The 26,549-nt window shown below is 40.5% G+C and overlaps 1 protein-coding gene across 1 annotated transcript in view; it reads right to left on the bottom strand.

Moving 5' to 3' along the window:
- Window positions 1-26,549, bottom strand: part of LOC139737166 (uncharacterized) — a 132,637-nt gene that overhangs the window by 1,892 nt on the left and 104,196 nt on the right. The window contains exons 4-13 of the mRNA XM_071647846.1: window positions 24,008-24,107; window positions 11,084-11,248; window positions 10,280-10,480; window positions 9,327-9,469; window positions 8,655-8,910; window positions 6,181-8,357; window positions 5,325-5,423; window positions 4,696-4,836; window positions 3,994-4,089; window positions 1-3,342 (exon numbers count right to left, since the gene is read on the bottom strand). The exon at window positions 1-3,342 is cut by the window's left edge and continues 1,892 nt beyond it. Coding sequence (XP_071503947.1) covers window positions 3,163-3,342; window positions 3,994-4,089; window positions 4,696-4,836; window positions 5,325-5,423; window positions 6,181-8,357; window positions 8,655-8,910; window positions 9,327-9,469; window positions 10,280-10,480; window positions 11,084-11,248; window positions 24,008-24,107 — 3,558 coding nt within the window. The 3' untranslated portion in view covers window positions 1-3,162. The remainder of the gene's footprint in view (window positions 3,343-3,993; window positions 4,090-4,695; window positions 4,837-5,324; window positions 5,424-6,180; window positions 8,358-8,654; window positions 8,911-9,326; window positions 9,470-10,279; window positions 10,481-11,083; window positions 11,249-24,007; window positions 24,108-26,549) is intronic.

The raw sequence follows: 26,549 nt of genomic DNA on the forward strand, positions 1-26,549 counted from the left end.
CAGGCTTCCCTATATCCAGCGGGTCTAGAAGCATTCCAAACTGGTCATACTGTTTGGCTACGGGTAAATGGCCTTCAAAGTCATCACATCAGATATGAAGAAACATAACAAAGTGCAGTAAAAAACAAACAAACAACAATTCAAGATGCATCCACTGGTATCAACACAACGCTTCACAGGAGAACAACAAATTGAAAACTGCTTCAACAATGCCAACACTCTGTGTCCAAAAACGTGGCACAAATTCAGAGACATCCAAAAAATACAAAACAAAATGTGATACACCAAATTGTGCACTGGCCAAGATGATCCAAAAAGCTGCAACAGTAATACACCCATAAATTGTCATCCTGACAAACATTTTTACTTTGTCTTTTGTTTGTTTGTTTGCTGCTATCTTTTTTTTTCCGCTGGAAAAGGCTCATTGAAATGCAATTTGCAACATCTTCAGAACGATCCAAGCCAGGACGAGAAACGTTTCATGTGAGACTAAAATGACTCTGTCTGTAAATAAACTCCAGCTAAATCAAGCCAGAGACTTAAACAGGCTTCCCATTAAATTTCAATAACATTTTGAAATCTTTGTACTTTAGATAGGTTTAAATGCTTCAAACGAATGTGTTCGTATGTGCTGCCATTGTAATGATTCCCTTGTTAATGAAGTCTACTTATGAATGTCTAGTCATGCTGACTGTTAAGTATAACATATGTTATTAGTAGCATCGATTCAAACTGTCTGAATTTCCTCTTTCAAGTTGGGAGGTTTTCAACGAGAACAAAACATGGGGATTATAGGTTAGGGACATAAAGGTAGTTAACATGTAAGGACACATAACTACGAGAATTCACACAGGTAGCTTTTACCATTTGGGCCACTACAATAATCTTCAAACAGTCAAACTTCACGTGAAAGTAACACAAAAATTCAACGGGTAAGACGCACAGTCCCAACATCACACGACTACCGGTAGTACATTATATGCAAAATATATGATTCGTATTTGGGGACTGGAGAGAAGATTGCAAAAAAAACACTTCACAGTCTCGGCAGAATACACGACATACAATAAAAACGAGTTAACACGCTATAGGGCTGGCTCCATAAGCATACCGCCAGCTTTGCGAGATTTTTCTCCCACAATTGAGGAGTTGACCGACTAGGTCAAGACAAGCAGACTCGATCAGGACCAACAGGACCAATGACGCATCACCGCTATAGAGAGAGCAGCAATGCAACAAAAATAGAGATATCTACAGCTTGGCCTCCTCTATGTACATGATAGATATTTACATCGTCAGTGGTTTTGTACTGGCTGTATAATCCACTTAAGTACAAAACAAAACTGAAACAAATTCACAAGCTGGAGATTAAAAACCCAAGGCCAAATATATATCTGTGCCTGACACTGCGGATGTTACAGTGAACATGGGAGGTGCAAGGTCTGCCCAATGAAGTCCCTCCATGATGTGAACTGTCCACTCCTATTTACATTACAGGCATTCGGTCGGGAGCCAAACACTTGTCATCACCAGCAGAGGGCGCTCTAGAGACAGAACACATCATGGTACGACATTGGACGACACAGAACGAGCGCATCAAACAGACTTGTAGAGAAAGTTCCGTCTTCATTTTAAGCGGTTCTTTGACAAAAGCTTTGCATTACATTTTACCCGTCGGCTTTTCTGTCAGTTCGGCTGAGCTGATTTCCTGACTCACCCTACAACAGTGGAAAAATGAACTCAACGAAGTGAAGTCTGTCATTGGTCAGCCATCTCTAATTTAATTTGAAAAATTGAGCAGATTTCTCCTGAGAATATGACAACTTGCACATGCATCCACCCACAATGCAATCTGCAAAGTTTGCCTCTTTAACCTACATAATAAGCTAGTGGCATCAGTACTTCCCCCAAATTTCCACACAGCGATCAAAAATGAAATTAAAGATGTGGCCTAACATCGTTCCAAAATATCTAATCTGATGTTGCATATGGGCAATCACCAACAGCAAGACAAAATCAACAGATGCACTAGGTCATGAGAACCCCTAGGGAAAATAAAAGATGGCCATGGCAATCAGAACACATTCATTTAACTAGTGAGAGGCCACAGTTCTCTTTGACATGTAACATCTCATAACATGCAATATCATCAGTCTTCAACTGTGGCTACCAACTTAAAGAGAGAAAAAAAAGAAGAAGGGTGAGACCAACACATTTTCTGTGGTTCTTTAACAACAATGGAAAAGAGAAACAAGAACTTAATTCTCTACTGTCAGCTGCAGTTCATAAACATATAGATGTTAAGAATATGGGGTACAGATATTAAATGAGAATACATGATAAGCCATCCATGATAGAAAAAATTGCTCGACTCGGGTTTGCCACGACACATTAGAGTACCAATATCAAATACAAGCAACACTTTCCTTAAATGGCTAGCTACAGGCTACTCAGCTTATCGGTGACAGCCCCTCTCTGGACGAGACATACGAGTGTAATCTAGTTAAAGAGGGTAATTGAGAATCAGAGTCTACAGTTTAACACAGGCTTTGAACAGCATCACTAAAATTGCTTCGTGCCTTTGAAGACTGATCTGCTTCTCAGTGATTGTAACGACAATAACTAACAAAAAGAGGACTGTGTTTTTGATTTGTGGTTTTCTAACTGGTGAGCCAATGGAACATAAGCGCGTTTACTGTGCTCTAAAAGCATTCATTTAATCAGTATTGAGATTGCCAGCAACCAGACTCCCTGAATGTGAAGATGATCCTCAAGGGCCCCATAGACTCCACTTGACACGACACGGTGAGTGCAGAAGACTACTGGTGCATGACACAATTCCGTCCACTTCACGGCGAGTCCTCCTCTCTTTTGCGCAAAATGGAATATATATTCCACGCGTGATGCAATATACTCCCGTGTACGGTTGGAATATAATCTGGGTGACGGGATGCGGATCGACACAGAGAGAGACTGGACTTGCGGGGGAGACGGGCAGATATTCTTCAAAACAGCGACAACACACAAGAAGAGGAGCGAGAGCGCGCACACAGAGTACCATCCATCCAGACTGCAGCAGCCGTAAGCCCACCAAAATCCCGAACCCATCAATCCCCATCACGTGCCTGACCCCGAATGCATGCACGGTGGGTGGTCGTGGCATCAACCGGGCAGGAGGTCGAAGTCGCGGTTGACCTCCACAATGGGGACGTGGGTGGAGGTGACCTGGGGTGGGTTCTTGAAGTCCCACAGCTTCAGCTCCTGCAGCTTCAGCTCCCACTCCAGCTTCTGGATGGCGTACAGCGACGACGCTTCGTGCTGGTGGCGCTGTAGCAGCTCCTCCTGCCAGACAAGACCAGAGAGGAGAAGCGTTATATCGCTATTATCATGTCACCCAAAACATCTTAATTATCCAGCATTTTTTTGTGTATGTATGTGTTGGTGTGTAACTAATACAGGGCTCAACATTCTTCTATGGTGGCCCGTGCCAGTCACTAAAATTGATGAATTTGAAATTTTGGTGGCCAAAATCAAAGGAAATGTGAAATTTCATTTTGATTTTCAGGTGCCCAATCAGGCCACCAAAAGATAACCTTTTGGGAAATTGGTGGCCCACCATCAATCATTAGTGGCCCTGGGCCACCACTAATGTAAAGCCCTTATTAATATTAGATGTTAGCACTGTAAATATATAAACAAACCCAAATTCATCATCAGAAGGGATAACTGTTGGAGGTCCCAATTGCCTGTGATTACAGAAAGGCATGAGCATTTGACAGTAGACAAATGAAAATACAAACATATCATCAACACACTTTCTATTCTACTGAGTCTCCTCGCATTTCCTGCATTCTCTGCAGTGTAGTTCTGCAGGAGTTCATTTGATTTGAATGACAAATGCTATGTTTCTCCAGCAAACATGTCATGGAATGTACGATGACAATGAGGAACAAAAGTACAGATTTTCACAAAAACACTGAAACACTTCCTCACCTTCAGCTTTTCGTACTTTTCGACGACGTCTTGTAACCAGGAGAGTAGATGGCGGCCATTGAAGCGCTGCCTGATGCTGCTCTTGTCTTCAGGCGGCTGGGTGTGGAAACGGTGATTAACAAAAACATGGAAATGAGTACACGACTTCACAACAAATTTATCGATGACTGATATGAATCCTTTCTTGCCCTCCAAAATCCTCCTTTTCTTTGGCTTGGATTATTTTAGTAATTGATTTCAAACCAACAATTATACTTATTACCCAAATTTACACTCTATCCATATACACAAAACTGCACACTTGTAATTTGATACTTTCACAGGGGCTCACTGCAATTCAGTGAATTGAGGGAATGCAAACCTCACAAACAGCACTGAAGTATTCTGAGGGCTGAAAGACACATTTTTCTCTCTTTTTTTTGTATGTGGAAAAACAGTATTTTCACTTTTTCCTGCAATAGACATGTGTAGTAACGCAATTTGGGGGAAAATAGTATTTTCCATGAATCCTGGAGTATTTCTGCCAAGAAAAACAGTACAAAAAATACTGATAAAAAAGTAACAGTTGGCATCTTTTGTTAGGTTCTCAGGAGGAAAAAAAAATCATCCATGAATTCAGGCACATTACAGAACGTGCCTATCAAATCATTTTGACTGATTCCTTACTGTGCTATCTTTTACGGTGACTGAGGCCCTTCTTACCAGGGGATCGGGCATGTTGTACACTTCCAAATCCTTGAGGACCATGCACACACTGAAGGGAATTGTTTGGTTGACTAACGCCCTCGCTGCCCGCCCGTGACACCGTACCATGTCCTGCTCGGCAGCCAGCATCAGTTTCTCCTGAAAGAGTCGCGGTCAACACCACAAAAGAGGGCGACGGTTAGAAACGCAAAGGAACGGACAATTTGATGAGGCAGGAAATATATCCTTGGTCTTTATAGGGAAAGACCCTCCCCATCCCCTGTGGCACATCACACAAGAGATAAATGTTTTACACTTTGTTTGCACAAAATACTGCTCACTACTTCACAAAACAATGACAACGGGATTAGAATTACGAGTTGTATGAGGCAAACATCATTCTGTTTGGGGACATAGGCCCATATGAGAGAGATAATGATGTTTTGCTTTTTTTCTCTCTCTCTCAAAGTTTCCCTCTTAAATTTTTTTTTTTTTGGATGGAAACATTTCTCAACTATGGAGTTGATACACATCATCCCTTCAAATTTCTTTTTGGATGGAAACACTCTTCAATTATGAGGGTGATACTTCAGTAACTTTTTTTGTTGTTGTTACACTGTAGAGACAAACTGCTGATCACAACTTACCCGTTCAATGTAGTGTCTGAGGCGAAGCTCATGTCTGATCTTCTCTTGCTCAGCAAACTGCGCCAGAAGTCCGTTGTTCAAGTTGCCTGGTGCTGCCATCTATTGGCGGGAAGAGACAAATATATCATTGGTAAACATCATCCATCGTCATCACACGATACGAATATGACTTGTCAAAAGCACATGAATTTTAATGTCTCGAAAACAAATCCTGCAATACATAATTCATGCACACGAAGCCAGTGTCGTGCAGCCAGTGTGATTCCATGACAATATGTTGACTGATTTCCATGACAGCCTTGTTATCATATCATATATGCTACGGAATGTAAACAAAAATATTGAAGATTTAAGATAAAAAAGAAATGTGCAATGTGTTAAAACAGTTTGTGTCCCGATAGCTTCAATTCATGAGCACAAATGAAATGCTGAGCTTACTTTTGGTTCACTGAATTCAATATAACTCGTTTTCTGAAGTACAAAAAAACATGCCACATTTGTTACTTACAAGATGCACATAAACTTTCTGACTGGATGCAGTGGATGGTGTATTGGTATTGTAAGACAATGTTTCCCCCATCATTTGAATGCACCTTAAACCTTTTACACAGGACACACTCTATGATGAAATTTCTCTTGATGATTAGATATTACCAGTACACGTGAAAGGTTGAAAAAGCGAAAAAAGCTAGTGACGTCAATGCACTCTGCTTTAGTAACTTCTGCTGAATACCCTTGGGAATCATGCCACAATGTTGGAATATCATGGACAGACAGTTCTACCTAATCTTGTTATCATACCAAATTATTTGACAGATCAGGGCTGATCAAAGGAAAGAGAGAGAGCAAAACACACCTTTGGGATGACTTGAACAATCTTGTTGTCAGGGTCTGACTGCAGCAGGTAGTTCTTCCTGTACATGAGGTACTCGTTGTAGCCGCTGGGTGCCTTGGGCTGGACCGAAGCCATCAGGGTCTTCTGCCTCTCTGCCACCTGCTGCCTGATGTTGAGGAATGCCTCGATGGAGTTAGTCTTCTCCTGCGGGGGCTGCGGGGCCTGGTTGGAGGCATCCTCCATCTGCTGGTTCTGCCGATGCCTGGCCATCTTCCGCTTCCTGGGGTGTGCCTCGATGGTGGCCTCCGCCGTCTGCGCAGCAGCCTGGGCAGCGGCTGCAGCAGCGGCAGCGGCCTCCACCTGATTGCGCCGGCTCCTGGTCATGGGCTGAGAGAACATGGGCTTCTCTTTCTCATCCTTTTTCTCCTCGCTGGCATGGTTTTCATTGCTGTTGGTAATTGCCGAATTTGATCTCAGTGTCCTCGTCACCTTAGGAGCCTGTTGTTTCTCGTCTGTAGTAGATAGAGTTGGAGGGCTCAGGTTCTCGTTCACTTTTTCAGTTTTCTCGACCTTTTCTGCTGGTTTTTCAGTACCCTTCGGTGAACCCCTCCCATTTCCATTGACAGATGACGTGACGTCGGGGCTTCCTCGGGCAGGAGACCTCCGACGCTCTGCTTCCTTAACAGGACTTTTCCGCGAATTGCCATTTTCCCCTCCTGACCCACTAGTCCTTTCATTCACAATACCTGGCTTTTGATCAACCTTGTGACTCCCAACAGATCCTGAGGCACTTGTGGATGATACGGACGAAGTACTTGCTGATGCGTTGTCTTTGGATTTGTGCGACGTGTCGCGAGTTCGTAGTAACAAGGATTTGATCTCCCCGGCATCATCACCCGACGATGATGGCGGAGAGACGATGTAATATTCCCGTGCAACGGCGGGCAGAGGGGATCTCCGATCGGGCGACTTTCTCGTCGTCGCCGACTCCTGGACCTCCTCGCTGACACGGGGAGAGGACACTCTCTCGTGGACCTTCGCATCATCCTTCTCTTGCTCCACTGTAGACGGCGTGGACGTCGTGGCCTCCTCCGTCTCTGCCTTCTCCTCCTTCCGAGAACTGTGGCTGTGGTGCCGGTGATGCTTCCTGTGAGATTTTTGCGAGCGATCGCGATGCTTTTTCGACTTCTCCCGCCCATGGTGCCTCGTTTCATGGGAGGAGTCCGATTCGCTCCTCTCCCGCGAGTCCGGAATACTCTGCGAGGGGGTTTCCCTGCGACTGTCTGTCCTCTGATCGCTGTCTGGCTCGGAGCGCTCGCTCTCATGACCAGACGAGTGTTTCCCCGGACTGTGAATTCCAGACGTTTGTACACAGTTTGACGACACACAGTCCTGCTGCTGAGACAATGAGTCACAGAGTGTCGGTGACTCTGAGTGCTTGGAGGAAACAGTATGTGCACTTTGAACTGGCGAGGACCTCGTGGGAGAAGTCCTGGTCCCAATTGTGACCGGCTCCGGCCGTGAATTTATTGGTTCTGTAGTCCTTACATCATTTTCATTTGCATTAAAATCATACTGCGATAGTCCCGCCGTGCTGTCACTCACCGATTGCACTTCTGTCTGAGGGCTTGGTGCGCTGCACGACACTCTGGCATTTTCACTCTTGACGGATGATAGAACAGTACTCTTTCCAACAACAGTCCCATTCTCACTGGGACTATTCTTAAGATTCCACGAAAGTATTCCATCATTCACTGTAGTACTATCAGCTTTACTCGCTACATCTTTTGTGTCCGTAGCCATATTTGAATCGTCTGATATATACAAGTTTGTCTCACTGACACAACTGTCTGAATCCTCCTTGACCTCCGTCAAAGTCACTCTCGTGACTGGCAAGGATTCTACAGTTCGCTCCGGCGGGGCTACCGACGTTGAGATGGACGGACTTGGCTGCCTCCGCTCTTCCACTACACACTCTAGCTTGGTCGACGTGGAGGTCAAATGGGGGTCAAAAAGGTCGCTTTCTGAGGTCGTTGTTGATGAGACAGAGTTTGGCGCCGTGATATCGCGCACTTTTGGTATTGTTCGTGTGATTTCCATGACGTTGGAACCGCCTTTCCCTGATTTGTCTGGAGATGCCCAGTGGATGGTGATCTTCTGTTCGCTGCTTCCGCTGTCTGGGGTGAACTCGTAGGGATCTGACATACAGCAAGGAAAAACAGAATGTTCATCAGGTCAAAAATGCTTCTGTAGCACTAAACATGAAGAATGTTATGCCCCACAAACTGCAATGTCGTGCTCTGTCATTGAAGCTAGATGAATATGGTACACAAACAGCAAAATATCAGTAAACTACAGCACCTCATTTTCACTGCTAAAAAAACAAACAAACATGATTATTGAGTTTTAAAAACTCATATAACTTTTTAAAGCAATGATTCTCTTTCAGTTACTCTGACATGACAAGATTTCTCAAATGCAATCAGATATCTAACCGTCTTGCAGCTCGGTGCCGTTCTTCACACTGTTGGCGATGTCATTGTGACCGACAACAGGGTGGTGGGGGGAGGCCACGCTCTCCGGCGAGGACGGGGACGGGACCACCGGGTCGGAGCTGTCGCTGCTGGAGGCATTGATCTCGCTGTGCAGGAGAGCCCTAATGTCATCCATGAAGGCCAGGTCGTGGGGCGCCTTGCCACGTTTGTTCACCTGCCATGGGTCAGCGCCATGCTTCAGAAGGAGCCGTACAACCTGTTGCGTTAAAACACAGAAATGTCACAGATACATCATACATATGCAGACATTTTGCAGTGCGGGAATTTTGGCGTTTTTCAGGCCACGTTATATGAACACATCTATATGGTAATTAAAAATATGCACACGTGGTTTCACACATATTTTGTCCTTCGTGAATCATACTGATATAAGTCAGGAGTCAGCTGTCAGTGAAATTAGAAACAGGCAAAGTTCATCTAACTAGACTGAGCACACAAACTTGATAGCTAAAAAATATCTACTTTTATGGTAGTAAGACAAACAAATTGGCAGGGCTGCCATGAACATGTATGGTATCAAAATTCAATTATAATAAATTACACAAAATAATACATAAGCTACAGGTGGTAAGACGGTCAGAAATACGCCAACTCTGGCCCATGTTCGAGTACCTTGGTGTGACCGTTGACAACCGCATCGTGCAAGGGGGTGTCGTCCTCCAAACCTGTGGTGTTGACCCTTGCTCCCGCCTTCAGAAGGACCTTGGCAACCTCGTAGTAACCATGGTTACACGCCTCGTGCAGAGGAGTCCATCCTAAAGCAAAGGTGGATAGTGACATGACATCATCAGTTCACAGATCATTAGTGAAAGCAAGTTTAAAGGGGATGGCTAGTAACCGATCAGTGGGAATCAATGGGAATGCTGAGGGATGATTGTTCCAATCCCTGTGGGATTTATTTAAGAGTACATTATATATCTACTGTCGTGTGAAAATTATTTGCTTCAGAACGGTCTCATATTCAAGTAATGTGCAGATTAATGCCCCGTCACTGACCAGGGACGCTTAACTGGAAACATTAAACTGTATATTATTTGAATATGAGACCATTCTGAAGCAAATAATTTTCACACAAGAATAGATATATAGTGTACTCTTAAATGAATCCCACAAGGATTGGAACAATCATCCTCCAGCATTCCCACTGATTCCCACTGATCAGTTACTAGCCATCCCCTTTAAAGGCTAAATAAAAAGACAAAGAGGGTAAGAACAGATGAATTAGATAAAGATATGGGAAAAAGAGAGAAATATAAAGAGAAAAATCGACAAGGATATGACTACCTGACACAACATGGAGAGATTTCAATTTTTGATAATCTAAGGATAAAAATAAGAAGTAACTACAGGATCAATAAGTCCTTTCAGTTCTTTTTATAGTGTAAATTCTTATGGTAGCATGGACTCTTCCACTTCATTCCATCTATCCAGCTCACTCAACCAAAATTACTGTGAAAGACACAAACTGGTTATTTATTTTCATTTCTTTGTTTTGTCTTGTCTTGTATTTTTTTTCTGTTTGGGGGGGGGGGGGGGGGGGGTCCTGCGTGGAAGACCTTTCTCACCGGCAAAGTCCTGGACATTGACATCTGCTCCCTGATTGATAAGGTTCTTGGCTACGTGGGCATCTCCTCTGATGGCAGCCATGTGGAGAGTAGTCTCCCCCCTCTCGTTGCGCTTGTTCACCTTGTTCTTGACTCCGCCTGAGCTGTTTGGTGTGGTGGGGTTGGCTTGGGGCTTGACGTGGGGTGTTTGGACCGTGGTTACTGAGGAGTAAAGTAAGACGTGCAAAACTGGTATTAACTCACAGGTGTACGATTCTGGCTCGGGCATCACACGCTATTATTCAATACTGTGGGTTCTGTTTTTTCCTGCAAAGTAAGATCTGTGTTTCTCATTGTTATACATTTTTCTAGAAGTTTTGACTTTGTGAGGGAAATCATGGCCCCCTTCCACACACACACACACACACACACACACACACACACACACACACACACACACACACACACACACACACACACACACATACACACACACAAAGAAGTAAACAATTCTGCATAAAAGTGGTTCACTGAAAGTGAATAGTGTATCTGATATCAGGGAAGACATGAAGGCAGATGTCATTTGATTTTAAGTCTGCATTAACAGTTCTCTTCATTCTCTGAGTTAGGACCACAATTTAATACACATAAAGCTATAATAGATCATCAATACAATACAATGACAATATGATGGTGATCCTCAGATTAAATGATCTTGCTTTTCTTAGTGAAAACAACACACACACACACACACACACACATACATACATACACAAATATAAAATTGAACAAAAGTGACACTGATGCAATCATCCGAGCACTCACCCTGGTTGCTATTCTCCTCGTTGGCCGTCATCTGCATCAACAGTGCCAGCTGCTGCCTCTCGGAGAGCGGAATGGACCTGCCAGGGGTCCCCAGCAAGGTGGGGCTCCCCGGCTGGGAGCCTGGTGGTTTCTTGCGCTTCGGGGCTGGCTTACTCGACTTCTTGTCTGCACAGGGAAGGAGAAACACATACAGCATTGTCCAGTAACATTCAAAATTTAGGAGTGTGATTATTAAAGGTATGAACATACGAAACAAATAAAATTTGAAATAAACCTCCAATGCTTACTAACATAATCTTTCACTATGATATCCATTTGAATAGTATAAATAATCTTTTGATATAATATACATGTAGCTGTACATCAAGAAGTCCTTCCATGAAATGTCAGATGAAAAAAAAAAAAAAAAAAGAGCTGAGCAGCACATCATGAATAATGTACATTTGCGACTGCAGGCTACTTTTTCTCTCCATGTTAGTACAGTAGCACTATGTGCATCAGTTACAGATTCAAACAGACTGAATGTCTTCATTTTGTCAAAACATGAACAGCGCTCTCTGTTGGCAGGGATTTGCACAGTCTGCTATTAGCATTTCCTAGCTGCATGTCTGAGGGAATTCCTTGAACTTGATGTCCTAGTCCTCCCTCCTTACAATGTACATCACAACAAACGGATTTCCACAGAGACAAAAGAGAAAAAGACAAGAGAAAGAGAGAGGGTAAATAGACTATTGAAGAGGAGAAATGCAGGAGTGACTGAAGGACTGTTCGTAATTTAATCATTATACCACTGTAAATTGATGCAAATCAGCGTGATTCAAATCTTGAGATATTTGCATTAATTTGCATTGATCACTATCTTTATCTTTACATTTTTGCCAATGTCGACATAAAAATCTCACCAAATAGTGTGATCAGCATCACAATCAAAATCCCAAGAAATCTTGCGATTACATTGGAATTACTGCGTGCGATAATTTAAGCCGCGGAAAGTGGCTCATCGGTAGAGCAGATAATCTTGCAATTTTCTCTCCCATCATTCAAATCGCACATTACAACACTGCACATACACAAGGGCAAGGGTCATCATTTCGGTATATTTCACGTCTGCACAGTTTGATTAAAGAATTATTATATTGCAATAATTATATTGCAATCTTGCGATTAGTGCAATTTTCTGTCCATTTGAATGAGCGTGCAAATAAAAAAAAAATCTCAGTATTTTGATGGCAATTGACATCCAGCTATTTTGTCTCTGTGCAGGGTCATGTACATAAAAACACCATCACAAGTGACCTTTTGCCTCCGAAATGCATCTCCTAGAAAGAAAGACTACAAACATGATAATGGCACCTCTACGAGAAATATAAGATTGGAACTGAAAGAGATGGGGCATTCAGATTTTAACTTTTTGTGAGATAATCAGAAACTACTCATGAAATATCAAAGAGCACACAACTCTAAGAGAAATTCAAAGTTTATTTGATGGAAATCGGTTTTGAAATGCCCGAGAAATCAAAAAGCAAAAAGCAAAGTAATACAAAGTGATCCTTCTACTATGAGGACCCATTTGTTTTTGGATATCTCAGCCATTTCAAAACGAATTTTCATCAAATAAACTTTGAATTTCTCTAGAGTTGTACAGTATGCTCTTTAATATTTCCAAAGTGGTTTCTAATCATCTGGCCAAAAGTTACAATCTGAATTCCCCAATCTCAACCAAAACTATACCATCCCTTGAACAGGATATGAAAGTGAAAATTGCACCACTTGAATAATTAACACTGGTTGGGGGACAGACATGTGAATCTTCTCTTATCATTGATAATGGTCTTACAAGTACTTGGCTCCTGTCAGATCACAATAATCCCTCATGTCACTCATCTCCATCTAACCTCTGGATTTCCAGGCCAATTAATCCAAACAAAAACAACCGCACCATGAAACTGATACCACCAGATGCATACAGACAAGAGTGTAAAAAGGAATCTCAACTTTTGTGTGGATAACGGTCCAAGCCTTGTGCAGATACAATGACAATGGTCGACACTAATAAGATCCCCCCCCCCCCAAAAAAAGGAAATCCATCATGTCTGGCATGTTTTCGGGGGAAGCAACATACTGTATACGCTTTTATTTTTGCGTACAGCTATTTTCGCGAATGAGGAGGTCACAGACTTTTTCGCGAGATGTTGTTTTCGTGAATTGACACCTACGCCAATTTATACTATTACTCTGGCGACATTTTCGCGTGTTGTTAAATTCGCAATCAAACTGTGATTCGCGAAATTCGTTAAAAATAAAACACTCGCGAATATAACAGCTTATACAGTATGACATAGGAAAAGCCACCTCTCCCTCGCCTTTCACATCTCCGAACCAGGCATTACATATATATCAAAATCGCACATGCTCTGGGCAAAAGAATTCATTTCTGATGAAACGGATGAATACAGTCTTCATAAGGGGTTGAAGACACTTTCAATCGCAAAGTGAACATACTAAATAAAGATATATTGGAATCTGACACGCTGAATGTGAGACTCTCTATTCAGCTTGTATTCTCCCAGCCGAACTTTGCCGTACAGAGGATGTTGGGAATTTGTTTTGTTTTGTTTTTTGTTTAATCATGACTTTATTCCAGTTCAAGAAAGTGTAAGAATGACATGTATACAAAAGAACCAGGTCCACAGTTTCATTCAAAACGAATGGCTGGTAAAGACACGCACATGGGGTACAAAAAACAATATTAGAGTTTACATAACTGCAACCCAAAATATGCCTGTGATATCACACATAAAATATCAAATATTACTGGTAATCAATCAATCAAATATCAATACATATACTATTTCTGCGTTATGTACTACAATGTCTGGTTCAAATATCCATGCACACACAGATACACTGTACAGTACACTGCAGTTTACTGATTTATCTAAAGACAGAACAAAGTAACAGTATAATATTATGGGCGGTGACATGTTCAGTATTCTACCGGTAACATCAAAAAGGCTATCACTAAACACCAACTTCAGAACTTGAAATAAAGCAATGGGAGTCTCTTTGCATAGCCTACATCGCAAACTGTTGCTGGAAATTTTTTGAATTCTCGTTCTTGAAAGCGGAACCTTCAAAGTCTGCCTGGAAGTTATAGTTTTGCTTGTGTTTTGAGGAGATTTTATTTCCACATTACCTTAGTCTCTCACAATAACTACTCTCAGTTTCGAAGTACTGGCTTTCTAGAGGATATCTAAATGACCACTTGAGGGAACAGACCAGTGATTCTGGGGTACAATCATTCAGAAGACACTGAGCATAATAGTAGAAGAGCAATTCGCCAGGATCTCTTCTTCGACAGAGCATCTGGCTTTCAAATTCCGAATTCTTTCAACAAAAGAGCAATGCTGCCTCTTTACTTCACACATCAGTCTCTCACTGCATTAATCTCTTAAGCTGTACACATTTGTAGGCTGTTTCAGAGAATCCCTAATAGGCTTAACAAACAAGCGCGGAGAGGGGGGGAAGCATTGTAGCACCTGCTCCTGGATATCTGATTTCCTTTAGTCCCACTTATAGACTCTAGCGTGAGGAAATGAGTCAGGTGATGCTAGAGCGACTATCTGCCAAACTAAACGAGACCTGACATCAGGCTTTGCAGGGTGCGCAGGCCAGTATGCAGTAAAATGAAGGAAAATGTGTCACTACACACAGTACCTTCCACCATCAAAATGTTGAACATTTCCGAGAGGAGGATGTGTGTTTGAAAGCAGTCAACACACAAGCCATACAGATATATCCATATCCATAAAATCATCCCAGACATACCTTTCATACAAGATACCAACTCTCTGATCAAAATAAATGACATCAACATAAAAGAAATTTAAATGCTGTCAAATAGTAACAAAGTTATGCTATTAAACCAAATAATTCTGGCTGTTTTAAGTGCTTTTTTATAAGAATTTACATCATTGAACTCCCACTGAACATATCATGTCAAGGTGAGGTCTGTGAAATGTAGAGTAATTGTACATACAGGTTTTGAATGTAAGTTCAACCCAAAACTAAAAGGGCTTTCACCTCTCAGGAGGTGATATAAAAAAGAGAAAAGAAAACTATATTAGGAAGGTAATTTAAGTAGGCCTACACGGTTGTATAATGTATAAATGCATCTGTGTGTTTCAAGTCTGGGAGACATCCTGCAAAAACTTATGATGTTGTCCTTTTTGCTACCACAGAAAATCAATATGGACATTTCAGTAATCAACGGGTCGTGAGCTGTCAAAGGCATAGTTTACCATTTGCAGATGAAACAAAAACCCTGATTTAGTACGTTAAAATTTTTTTCGAAAATGTGAGTTAGGGATAGAAACAACCAATGTAAAAATTTGAATCAGTAATAATTAATGTTACATCGTGTAAGTATTGTTAAATATATATACAAAATGTGAACAAGAGTTATAATAAAAATGTTTCTAGACTAAACTGTCTACAGTTATGGCTTATTGAGAAAAAATGTGACATCTCCTATTTCAGGCTTTATTGCAAAATTTTTACATGGTAGGATGTTTTGAGATACAACTGATCTACACATATATGCATCAAATGTCATATCTCAAATATTCTTTAAATCACTGCTCCCAATGGAAAACTGTACCTTTAAGATGAAACAACGCCCAAAAATCTGCCACTTACCAAAATACACTGATATTTTTACCTTTTACAAAACAAACAGTCCATATTTTGACAAAATGAAAAAAACAAACAAACAAACAAACAAACAAAAAATGAACAATAAAAGCTATTCACTCAAGTGCCCAGAGACATTGATAAATTAGACTTGGCAATGTCTTTGCAATGAAAGCTCAAGTCAATTACTATCAATCGATGGAACATTGAAATTGAGCGTGATTTCATCACACTTTTGTAAAACTGTGCATCGATGGCAATCTTTTCGGCAGGTGCACTAATACCTCATGTACCTAGGGTGCTCTTTAGCAGTAGGAAAGGATTTAAAACACCATGTTGGAAAGAAAAAGAAGAAAAAAAAAGGGCAGACAGAAAGCGCTCTCATTAAAAAGCAGCGCGAAGCCTGGCCCTCAATCCCTGACTACCGTAAACAGGATATGAGAGAAAATGGCTTCCATTAGAAGCCAGAGAGGCAGCCTCGGACGGACAGCAGCTGAGCACTCCCTCCCCCAAGCAACAGCCCTTCCTTGGCTTCCAGGGACTAATGGGGGTGAACCACACAGGGCTTCAGCAGATTTCAGTTTGCCGACAGTTCGTTCATGTACACACTGTAAAACCAGAAATGTTCGCGTGCATGAAACTTCTGCGAATTTCGCGAGGAGCCAAGATTCGTAATGGTAAAGTGCACCAGAAAATGTTCGTCTACCCGATGCACTGAATGCCAGTGGCGATTCGCGAAAGTCTCATTTCGCGAATGTTTCTGGTTAAGTACAGCATAATGTACCTACAAGTGTATGTAACTGCAAAAGACAGGGCATAAAAGTAGTGGGCATAATATTATGGAAATCTATGCAATTTCACAAGTAAAAATGAAAAATACAGTGTTATTCTATTCACTAGAAAAAGTTTGTGATTTCCCACCTTTGAAATAATACACAACCGGTGCACTCCTGTTTATGGGAAGCAATATTTCAAGAACTGTTTATGTTACGTGCTACATCAGTTGACAGGTGACATTTGTGAAAACATAATGGTGTACTGCATAATCATGTATCATACAGTAGCCTAGTAAAGTGTATTTGCCGTTTGTTCCTGCTACAGAGACATACTAGTAACACAGACTCTGTGCCAAGGCAAAGCAGGTTTGCATGATATGGAGAGCAATAATTTTTACCAACTTCATATGCTTTGTCACATAATGCCATTCCTCCTATGTGATGAGTCTAAAGAAATCACTTTGCGCTATCTACTTGTACACACACATCTATGCCTAAATGATGCAAGACTTCACAACTACACTTGCCTCTTTTTTGTGAAACATTTCAGTATTTCACTTACGAGTGATATGAATTGAATCTACATTGCACACATATGAAATGAGATGATTATCAAACAGGAATTACATCATATTCGCTTCAAATACAGCCTTTAAGATGGTATTATTATCATGATCTGCCAATTCTTCCTAAGTGTACAGGTACACAAATGTAAGATGACCACAAAACAACTGAACAATTCTATAGTAGATCTTCATAAACTCATGGCAGGGGATGTAAATTCAACATTCACCTTTACCTTTGTACTGCACAACATTCAACTGTTAAATCTAAAAGTAATGAAAACTGATTTTTCTTTTATTTCTTCTCCCAACAGGAAAATGCAAACAACAATAAGCAAGGTTACATGTACATATAAAACACAACAGGAAGTATTGATAAGAACCAACATAAGCTCCTGTGTACATTGCCCCCCCCCCCCCATATACACATCACGCAAATTTGCACAACTCATTATCAAAGCTCAAAGACATACGTGTAAAACATAAAACATGTAGAAAAATCAGACTCTCCTTTTTTTCTTTTCCTCTTTCTTTCTTTTCATAGAATGAAAACTTGGCAGCTCTGTCACAATGTCAGAGTGCGATATGATTCAGTGCTTTTTAATAATATCCAGGGCAATTTTACACCTTGAGCATTGTGCAGTACTTGTCTTTCGATCTCTTTGAAGAGCTAAGCTTGGTGTCTCGTGAATTTTAAAAGCAAGGTTGGAGATGCTATAAATGGACATTGTCAGCATGTCAATCATACGCTGTCATACTATAGTGAGAATCTTAATGCTATATATACCTGTATTACATGGCAAAACAATCTGGAATGTTTTGTATGTTTGAGAGTTCTGTCTATCATTCAACAGTCACAGTCATGATACGTGGGGGGGGGGGGGGGGGGGGGGGGAATCTCTTACAAAAAAAAAAAACCCAAAACCCAGCAGCAATCTTTGTCCTGTACATTATACAACACCTATTTAGAATGTAGCTATCCAATTGGTCGATTGCCCATCACGTGACATTTAGTGAAAAGTTCCATTGCACGCTCTGGCTGTCTCAGCAGTGCAATTTGGTTGACCAAAATGTTCCATTGCATGCGCTCTGATGTCACAATAAACAAACATGTGCCGCGCGCACTCAACAATTACAAGCGCACTTTCAAGCGCGTACTTTTGTCACTCATTTTTGTAAACAACTTCATTTCGCATACGTACGTACACATATACATATACGGTGACTGCGACTGTGAGGCTTCTTGATCGTCAGTTCACGGAAAATGGTTGCCATTTCTATGCTAAATTCAAGAATCTGTGAGTATCAAATCTGTTGACGTTCAAGGTGTTGCATAAAACAAATAGTGTTTGGTCTTTACTCGTGCAATGGAACCAGATTTCGCACTTGGTGAAAGATGAGGTGCACTTTTCAACTCGGCTTCGCCTCGTTGAATAGAGCGCCTCTATCTTTCACCTCGTACGAAATCTTGTACCATTGCACTCGTGACCATTCACTATTTGTATATAATTATTTATAAGCCTATAACCTTGTCTAATGTCACCCTTAAAACGCACATACACTATACATTCATAAAACTTTTGTGTCTGTCAAATCTTTACAAAACACAGAACTTGACATTATAATACACATTTTGCATTAGGCCTATAGGGAATTTCATTCTTTGGTACTAATTTAAGGAACTTGCTGTTGTTTAAAAGACATGTATTGACAAAAAAAAACCCAACAACAAACAAACCAAACAACCCAACTGTTAACAAGCGAAGTTACATTGTAGATAACGGAGGCCTCTACATTTTGTCTTCATCTTGCATTACAGGCAAGTTCATGCCTTGGTACCAATTCAAGAAACTTGCTGTTGCTTACAAGACATTTAAAAAAAAAAGAAAAAAAAAAACCCTTTCACAAGCGAAGCTAAGCATAATTTGTCCTCATCTTGCATTACGGGGAAGTTGATTCTTTGGTACAAATTCAAGAAACTTGCTGCCGTTTACAAGACAAATACGCAACAACAACAACAATAATGACAACAATCCTTTCACAAGTGAAGCTAGATTATAAAGAGGCATGTGACGGGGATAGCTATCGAGGTCGTTTTTGCCTCTGACATGTTGACTGCTGACTCATGCAAGCGTGCACAGCAATGTGCAGCGCTGTAATGTGGAATCCGCCTCATTTGCAATAACAAGGAGTAATAGCGGCATTGACGCAATTCAGCCTTGGACGCGAATAACTTGCATTGGGGAAGAAGTGGTCATAAACAACCAGCCTCAAAGATGCAAATACCTATGTAATACATTGGCCAGGTGAACAATCTCAATGAGCATACATTTCAATATAATATATCCTTTAATGAGAACTTTCTCTGCATTAGCAGTACAAAAATATATACGGTGCACAAATGCTTCACCCCTAAGTTCTTTATTTAAAAAGGTCTATTTATCCCTTCTGCTAACGTCACAAAATTTTGCATGGTTGAAGAAGAACGTATCACAATGTTGTGTATGAAATCTTTACTTTAAAGGTCATATTTGTATCCCTTTTGTTGACATCACAAATTTTTGCATGGTTGAAGAATAATGCTTCCCATCGTTGTGTACAAAATCTTACGGTAATCCATCTGTCTTGTTGAAATAAGAAATGAAAACTAACACTACGTCACTCAAGAATACACTCACCTTTAGTACCGTACCATAATTATTTAAAATGACCGTTGGCATTTTGGGGGCGTCTAAATACATGTAAATATCCTGGAAATCTATAGTATTATTTCCCCTCCCATCATCACTCGATAAGTTTCCAGTTAATATATTATTCTGAGGAAAGGTCTGAATTACCTAACATTCATCTCGACACGATACCAGCTTACTGTATGTATGAAAGGAATCTATTTTTCAGGGTTGAAAAAGGGACAAACAATCTTGAAGCGAGGAGTCATATTACTCTATTAAAAGCTTTAGAAGATGACATTTGTGGTGCAAATGTTTGATGTAAGTCTCTTGCTTTAGCTTTAATAGGAAGTAGTACACCTGGATCTGACACTCCTACTTGATTTGTCTTGTGGGAGCTCTTAGCTTGCCATCGGGTAGTAATTTCAAACACTGCAGGATTTAAGCGCTCATCAAATATTCCTGAAATTTTTGAAGTGTCACTTTAAACATAGGTATACACTATACTGCACTTGGAGGTCCATTCATATATTTCACATGGATCGAAGCCCAAAATAAAAAAGTGCAACACCAAAGCAGAATCATAATACTTGGGTTTTGAAAGCTGATATTCAGGATTCTAGTTCCAGGAAATCACAAAAACACGAAGGTATCATTTGATTGTCAGCAAAAGGCAAAGAACTTTATATTTTAGAATTGTTCAATGTCTTAACATGGGAAGAAATTGCTGCATCGACAACATTCAGTCTGCAGTGTGAACGTGTCAAAACCTACAAACACCTTTGAATGCAAAGTCCCTGTGCAAAAACATTATTTTCAATGTCTGCAATCACTGTACTCTTGCAAAAAACTGATGTAACAATGTTCACTTCCTTTTAATTCTTAATAGACTGGAAAAAAAATGATAATAGCAGTAACAACAACAACATCCCGAGTTGGAACTCATGCATTATGATAAACCCAGTCTGGAATTTTCCTTGTTTTACATCATGAAAACTATACAAGAAGAGAAATTTATAATTAGTATATTACCAACAAACTGCATAGTACTGCCACAACCAGCAGGTATAATGAAGACTGTAGCACGGATACCTGATGTCGCCCTTTGAGCGGGACACCTTTTCCCTCCATTTGCCAACCCAACTGCATTCTGGGTTGTCAATTTCCTGTGTAGCCAGGATGCAGATCCTGCCTGCTAGTGGGCAGGCCGGGCAAAGTGCCCTACTCGCAGCAATTACAGCCTAAAGGTCAATTCTCTTGTTACGATGTGTACACGATGCACAGAGATGCACTGTACAAAACAGAGCCCACTCTTGTACATGTAATACACAGGACTGACTCTCTCTCTCTATGCACTCGCAAATGCTGAACTACAAAGATTCAGTCTTATTGGATACCCCGCTGTCAATTACAGAAGAGTATACCCCAAGGAGAAAGTTATTCAGAAGGGGCACACACTTTCAAAAATACACTTGTAATCCCTAACGTCAGTTGTCTATCACTCTTTCATCAATTTTGGATAAAGGCAAAGACAAAACACAAAAGCCTGCCATTATAATTTACAATGAAGGTCATCAGCACATACAATGTATGAATGCCTTCAAGGTTGTTTGTTTTTCTTTTTAATTGCAACTGACTGACAAGGTTGTAATTTATCAGATGCAGATTGTAGTACACAGCATGTGGGCTGCATGGCTTTTCTGTGTTCATTCCAACTGTAAAACTAGAAATATTCACTGCATGAAAACTTTGTTCATGAATTGCCTCTGGCATTCAATGCACTGTGCAGACAAAAACTTGTACATCAACATGCATTTTACTTTTGCAAATTTTGGCTAATCACAAAATTCATGAGAATTTCATGCACGCTAAAAATTTCTTGCTTTACGGAATATTCTTCACATGCAGGTTTCGCCCGAGAATGTTTTCTGCATAGCCTCTGCACAGGTTTGGTAAACCGAACTTTGGCAGATGGCGAGAACGGTCTGAAGCTCGTACTGACTGGAGGATCACAAACACACATCCCTTCCTTCAATTCGGTGTACCTTGCAGAACACAACATGCTTGACTAAATCACACAAAATTCGCGGGACAAATTTACATAAATTTGCGGAACATATGAGCATGCTGGAAATCAAAACCAACAGGTACACGCATAAAGGCATTTTGAGACAAAATATCACTAGGTTTTATTCGTCAGCATCCAATATCAAGATTAGCAACATCAGTTACACTCGTCTGGTAGCCTTGAGAAGTGCTTTTCGCTGGGGAAGCCTCTGAGCACTAACCCAAGTATTCTCCATTCATCCGCCCATGAAATATGAATGAAGTTGCGTGGTGCAATTTTCTGTAATTCTTTACGATCTCTTCTCCGAAGCAATAAACAAGCTTTGAAGCAATCAACGAAAGGTCACAGTGAAATGTCAATCAAGCTCCGAGAGCTATGTCCAATGTAATCGCACTCCATCCATACCTTGCAAATTTTCCCCAGTTGCCCCCTAAAAATTCATCACTGACAAAGGCAGCACTGTGAGGCTTACTTGGGCTGGACTGAGCTACAGAATTCATACAAAATACAAGTAGATTTCACTATCTGAAGCTACAGGAATCGATTTAAAAAGAAGAAAGACAGAAAAGTACAGATGGGTATAGGAGTTTCAGCAGTTAGAAACATTGTAATAAGCGCTCTATAAATGATATTTATTGTTATTATTATTAAGTTGTATGAAATGGAATGTCATTCCATTGTTGTATGATCACTCCACCACGAAGCAAAGAAAGTGTCATTGACTCATTGTTTAGACATTGTATAAATGTGCATGCTATGGGCTGCTGGTTTTCAACAGAGGGTGGACAGAAACTGTCCATTCTCACTACACTTGATAATACGGTCCCAGTAGTGTGATTAATTTTTATACTCTGTTGGCCACAGTACACCAGACACTGTGCCCGCAGCTGTGAATTGCACACAGGGCTAATTGTTTACAGCTTCCTAACGAAGTGACTCACTCTTGTATCTGTCGGGTTGTAACACCACATGTCACTCAAGTCTGGATTTCACAGAAATCTCCTTCACCATACACTGGCACCCAATCAATTTACTGGACCACGGCCACTCGCAATTACATTCACACATCCTAAACCAGCGATAAGTATCTTCTTCCAACACATATAACAGTTTCGAAACCCTTGGTTTCGCTCCGGTCATTACTTCCCCCATTATGGCAACATTTTATTGTACCACAGCTAGTCAAAAATTTGTCAGATGGTAATGTACCGTGTGTGTTTCAAAATGACAAATCTAATCACAACACACAAATTACAATAAAAAATAAATCATATAATCTTTGATATCCTACACTGCATCACAAAGACAAACCCATGTTGGATATCAATGCAGTAGTATTATGTACCAGGAAGTATCGTACCATAATTTGTGCAGTCATACATCCAGGAAAGTTCATAGTGCACTGCTGAATAATCCACATGAGACCAACAACAGTTGATTTTAACGAACTGTGAGGTGCCATTCTTAGAAAAACAAAAACAAAACACTATGTCACCAGCAAATGGAATAGGGATAAAAATCTGCAGTAGCAACAGGGCTCCACTGTGCCAAGGCTATGCTGTTCGCAATGGTAACACATGTACAGTATGCGTACAATACTTTATATTAAACCGATCAAAATAGACAGGTGTCATTGAGAAGCAGTACTAGTAAATCACTGTTATCAATCACAAGGTGACTGCAAAGAGATTAAAGCCACTGTTTATCACAGGGAGCAGTGATTAAAAAATGTTTGAGTTATAAAATCACATTTGATGCACACGTATAGTTCAGCTGTATCACAAATATAAGGAGATATCACTAATTTTCTCGATAAACAATAACTGAACGGTTTATACATTATAGAAACGATTTCAACAAAACTATTGTTCACATTATGTATATTTAACAATACTTAACATTGATTATATTAACATTTTTACATTTGTTGTTTCTATCCGTAACTCACATTTTAGAACTATTATGAAGCACTATAGCTGTTTTTAAATCTTTTTTTATTTAACAATCTACTTAACATTGATAATACTGATTAACATTTTTACAATTGTTGTTTCTATCCGTAACTCACAAATTAGAACTATTATGAAGCACTAAGACTGTTTTTTTTTTTAAGGGTAAATAGTGGCTTTAATAGTAATCCGCATGTAAAGACATACCTTCTTCGCCATTGACACTGGTGTTGAACAATCTTCTCTTGAGCGAGGTCTTGTTCTCTGCTTTTACTGACTGTGGCATTTTTATAGGCGGCTGTTTTTCCTGCAATGCAGAAGGACAAATTGTAATGAAAACGTTATGACAGCACCAGAGAAAATTATGAATTTACAGCCAACGAATTATAAACACGTACACACACACACACTCACACAAATTGTTTTCATTGTTCTACATAACTGCCACCACTGAAGTTGATGGCTTATATATTCTTTTGGCATACCCGATGCTTTGAAGATACATGTAGAAAGCTGATAAATACAGATCATATTCACAATTCCATACTCTCTCTTTCAAAATGGGGAAAGCCATCCACATTTAATCAAATTTCAGATTGTTTCTTAAACATTTTCTCTGCATATAATGTAAATCCAGGAAATAGCTAGTTTAATTGTTGTCGCCTTGCTTTCAAATTCTGGCTGGGGGGGGGGGGGAAGTGTTAAGTACAAACACATTTGGTACCATGGTGAGTTATTCTCGGTAAAAGGGTACTTAAAGCGGTTCCCATATAAGGGCATGTAAATAATAGCCCTCCTTTTCCTGTTCTCGTACAAGTGCTCGATAAAACTGTGAAGAGAAAAACAGAAAACAACATCAATCGCAAGGTTATGCGGATGGGGAAAGGGAAGCCGGTGGGCCGTGATGTGTCCGGATACGTTTTACAGGCCTGATGCCGGTCTATGTGGTATTCTAGCCAACGCACACAAAATCAAAGCAGGTTGTTTTGCAGTCTTTTTCTTCTCATGCATTCTTTAAAAAGGCTAAGGCCAAGTAAAAAAAGAAACCAGTTTCTCGTCCTCGCGCGCATCGATTTTGGCCGCCGCATCGATTTTTTTACTATTTACTATTTTCAAAATGGCGCTGAAAATACCAAGAAATTCATAATTTTCGTCCCAGCCCGCTCCCCGCCCGCATCGATTTTCAGTTGCCGCATCGACTTTTTTGATATTTACTATTTTTTCGGCCGCCGAAAAAAAAAATCAACAATTCACCTACCAATCGTGATGTCTTATTTCTAATTATGCCTTGCGTCCTCTACTTAGCTGTAGGGCTGTAGTACTGCTGTAGCTTCAGTAGTACGTATGTAATAACGCATGCATTTCACACTGCGAGCTCGGCAAGAAGGAATGACCCTCAAAGCAGTTGAACTGTAGTTGGATGGGGGCGGGCCTGGGCTGTTGTGATGTACAGCGCACTAGCCACTCGGTACGTCGTGATGTAGACAGGACGTTGAGCACCTTCTGTACATTTCTCTCGTGCTGTTGCCCGCTTCATGTGCTGCTAGATTGATTGCGCAATGTAACCACAAACCCCGTTATAACGAGATCCGTGGGACCGGCGATATTACCTCGTTATAACCGGTACCTCGTTATAACCATATTCATTAAAAACAAAGAAAAACATAAGCATGACGTCATATACCCATCAATGAAACTTAAACATATCCTTTGCGTTGTTATTACACAATTATTGAGCGTTATTATTGAGAGAATAAAGGGAGATTATTTGTGAATTAGACGAAGAAATAGAGGCTGAAATGATCAGTTAATTCTTTATTGTAAACACCAGCGCAAATATGGGGGCAAATATATACTGTAGAGTAACATACAGGCCTTGTTTACCGTAACTTGCTAGGTATTTTTACGCTGTTGGTGCCCACCGGGAATGCGATGATTTCATGAATCATTTAGGCTGTAATCTTGTACACATGTACAATGTATGACCGTTGCGCCCAAATGGATTAAAAATGCGTTCTTTATTTTCTTCCGAAAATCTCTTCGCGTTTTGTACGACCGTTCTTGAAAATATGTGACAGGATTGAATGTGGGAGGTTGTTATCCTGTTTACGCAAATCTGTACCAGATCTATTCAAACTAATAAATGCGTTTGTTTCTTTTTCTGATTTAGGTTAACATGCGTCATTCAACTTTTTTTACGCTACTGTCACCTGGCGAGATCGCGATGATTTCAGAGTAACTACGTGCGTTGTTTACCGCTAACTTGCGAGGTATTTTACGCTGTTGGTACCCAGCGGGAATTCGATAATTTCATGAATCATTTGGCTGTAATTTTATACAATGTATGATCGTTGCGCTCGAAGGGATTAAAAATGCGTTCTTTATTTTCTTCCGAAAATCTCTTCGCGTTTTGTACATCCGTTCTTGAACTGTTGAATGCGTTTGTTTCTATTTCCGAGCACCGATTAAGTAGGTTAACATGCGTTATTCAACAATTTTTACGCTACTGTCACCCGGCGAGATCGCGATGATATCATTCATTATTTCGGCTTTAATCATACACACTCATATTTAAATTATCATTCGTTAAGTGAATAATGAACACATCCAGATCTATTCAAACTAATACATGCGTTTGTTTCTTTTTCCGAGCACCGATTAAGTAGGTTAACATGCGTTATTCAACTATTTTTACTCTACTGTCACCTGGCAGGATCGCGATGATTTCACTATTTCTGCTTTGATCATA

This window comes from Diadema antillarum, unplaced genomic scaffold (assembly GCF_040938485.1).
Source record: "Diadema antillarum isolate AM-2024a unplaced genomic scaffold, OU_Dant_1.0 scf00000028, whole genome shotgun sequence".
Classification (NCBI taxonomy): domain Eukaryota; kingdom Metazoa; phylum Echinodermata; class Echinoidea; order Diadematoida; family Diadematidae; genus Diadema; species Diadema antillarum.